At 36.1% G+C, this 2896-nt stretch overlaps 1 protein-coding gene across 1 annotated transcript in view; it reads right to left on the bottom strand.

The window, feature by feature from the left end:
- Nucleotides 1-776: 776 nt before the first annotated feature.
- Nucleotides 777-2896, bottom strand: part of TTK (TTK protein kinase) — a 23532-nt gene continuing 21412 nt past the window's right edge. Inside the window, exons 19-21 of the mRNA XM_008939178.1 lie at nt 2386-2476; nt 2048-2145; nt 777-866 (exon numbers count right to left, since the gene is read on the bottom strand). Of these exons, the coding sequence (XP_008937426.1) occupies nt 777-866; nt 2048-2145; nt 2386-2476 (279 nt within the window). The remainder of the gene's footprint in view (nt 867-2047; nt 2146-2385; nt 2477-2896) is intronic.

Here is a 2896-nt window from a genome sequence, read left to right as displayed (position 1 = left end):
GAAGTTGTCAGTAAAGAGTGAGCCCCCATAAACACACTAATTTTAAGGAGTGATTAGTATTAATGCTTTTAAAAATCCAAAGTACTGGTTTCTGATTATCATGAATCTTTTTTATTTTTAAATTTGAAAGTCATATTGAGTTTACAGTAGCATCTTTAATAGAACAAAAGGCATTTTATTCATACAACTTCAGAACAATGCTGATGCTTCCACTGTGACACTTAATGACAACAACAGCTCAAAACCCAGGTGACATTTACAGGTATCTACCAGTACTGTAACTGATCACTTATATTAAACAAGTGTTTATTTCCTTAGCTATGATCAAAACTGGACACAAGGTATTTGCCAACAAATGATGGAAGAGCATACTACTCCGTGTTAATGTCATAGGAGAGATTTTCCAGAGATATTTGCATGTTTTTTCGTGTACACCTCTCGGTATTTTAGGAACTTTTCCTGTTTTAGCTTCATGGGGAAAAAGGACCTTGAAGATTCTTATACTATTTTTGTACTCCAAACACTGTAGTGCATTCTAAGTAACAAAGACCACAATCGCTAACTGGCAATATTCATTGTTCAATCCACGTGGCATGCAAAGAGTGGAACAGCCCACAGTAAAAAGCAATTACATTTTTTAATGATCTGCAAGCATTATCAGAAGACACAAAGAACTTTTAAAAATGTGACCTTTACACTGAGTGTCCCTTTAAAAGCTAGCAGCACAGCATTTTTTGAGCAGACCATACATCTGTTGCATCCCAGACAGGAGTACATCATTTTGTTGTCCATGATTTTTGACTTCCAGGTTTTGCAAATGCTGATACATCAAGACTTTTACCACTGTTGCATTGTTCATATAAAGTCTGAAAATTAATAAAACCATAGGTATTCAGGTGAATAGTTATAATTTGAACCCATGTGTGATACATCTTTACATTATCACTTGAAGTAAGTAGTCCTATACAGAAATATCCCAAACTCCATACAAAAATTTCGCTCTCAAATCAGAAAATAAAGATACACTTAAGACATCTTAATTCTACCCATTGTAATGCAATGTAGCGCATAAAAGAAAACATGTCCTGACTTAGCAGCGTGAACAAAGGTATAAGACTTCACAAGTTGGCACAGAACAAACTACCAAGGTTTAAAATAAAGTTTATTCCATAAAATTGTCTCTGATGTGGAAACATCATCATGGAAGAAGTATTTGCATACTCAGAGTGAGCAAGCTTTATATGAGATAGGAAAAAATCAGTGGCCACAGACACAGCCACATCCCAATAATGTTCAAAGGATAATCTCTTGTCACCTCTGTATTTAAAGAAAAAACAACAAGTATGACTAGCAGTGGAAGTGCAAATAAACTTCTTTGGATTTAATTCATGCATATTGAGCTTGCCTTCCTTTCCTCCCATGCAAAAAGCTCTGTATTCCATCTCTCATTAAATATTTGACCACCATCACCTCTTCTGAGATACAGGTGGAAAGAGCTGAGGTGGTGAAGAGTTAAAGCTTCTCTCAGGCAGTAAACTGACAGGCTGGAATCAGTATCAGGGGCTGATTTACACATAGTGATGCATTAACTGTTCAGCAACTTCCAGGAAGTAAGAACAGCTGCAGTCCAAAGTCTTGCACATATGGCAGATCAACTTTTATTGTTTCTCCATAATGATGATTCTTAAATTAGAAGACCTACTACAGGTTTTGGGCAGCTTAAAAGCAGAGCAGCATAGTATAAGAACTGGTTTAGACAGGAAATGGTGGGGTCATGGTAGATTAGCAAATAATGCCATATAGAAGTACCAAGAAGGAAGTAAAAAGCTAAAATCAAAATCACCATCATCCTTTCAACCCTCCCCTTTCAGAAGGATGTAGAGATTCTGCATACTGGCAAATAGAAGTACTACAATGTGTACTGATTTCCCAGCTGTAGTCTGGGAAAAAAATTTTGCTGTTTGTGTCCTTTCAGCTTTCACTACCAAACATTCCAGGCCTTTGCTTGCATGAACATATACTACCATATAAAAAAGAATTTTCTTACCCTAGCAGCTCTTGAAATAGAGTTGGGTGAATTCAGGCCAACAAGCTGGCCAAGGATACGTTTCATTTCCTCTGTTGTTCCTTTTGCACTGGGAACACCTGCAGTGGGAACACCTGCAGTTAATGTACAATTATACTAAAGTGGTATACAGCTGTAAGTTACCTGTCCAGTTTATAAGAGCTTTAAGAAATAGTGAAATCTTTCCTGAAACACACATAGGCACCCAACAAAACATTGTTATGCCAGCAAGTGGCAAGTACATACAGAAGTATTTCATGGTTTTTCCAACAGAATTTTAAAGATTATACTAAAATACTAAAAACAATTTAAAAATATACCTGTTTGACAGTGACTTTGTATTTGAACATAGGGATGTACCAACAACTCCGAAACAGATATTCTTTGTTTAGGATTTCTTATTAAACAGCGCTGCAAATGCAAAAAAAAAAACAAGAGGAAGAAGAGTACTTTGTCTATAAATTAAGAGCTTTCCTAAGAATAAACAGCGAGGACCTTTAAAAGATCCTGTCAATGCATGTCAGAACTTATTACTGCCAAACTACATGCTCAGAAAACTCAACTCACAATACAATTAACCTAATTGCCTTCATTAGCAATTATGTTCAGCTTAAAGTTTGGTATCCTGTTTTACTCACGTGATGATGTCAGAAGAGGTAAAGACCAAAACCTACAATATCTTTTCATTCTGAATGACATGACACTGAGATTTGAAAGTTAAGGAGATAAGTGTTTTTGTATTTCAGTTTGTTATGTGCTGAGCACCACAGTTAGGACCCAAGTAAAAGCATAGGCCAAGTTTCAAAACCAGGTAACTATGTAGGACAAGGG

The sequence above is a fragment of the Merops nubicus genome, unplaced genomic scaffold (assembly GCF_000691845.1).
Source record: "Merops nubicus isolate BGI_N331 unplaced genomic scaffold, ASM69184v1 scaffold10264, whole genome shotgun sequence".
Classification (NCBI taxonomy): domain Eukaryota; kingdom Metazoa; phylum Chordata; class Aves; order Coraciiformes; family Meropidae; genus Merops; species Merops nubicus.
Note: the sequence above shows the minus strand (reverse complement) of the source record. Positions and strands in the feature narration are given on the sequence as shown.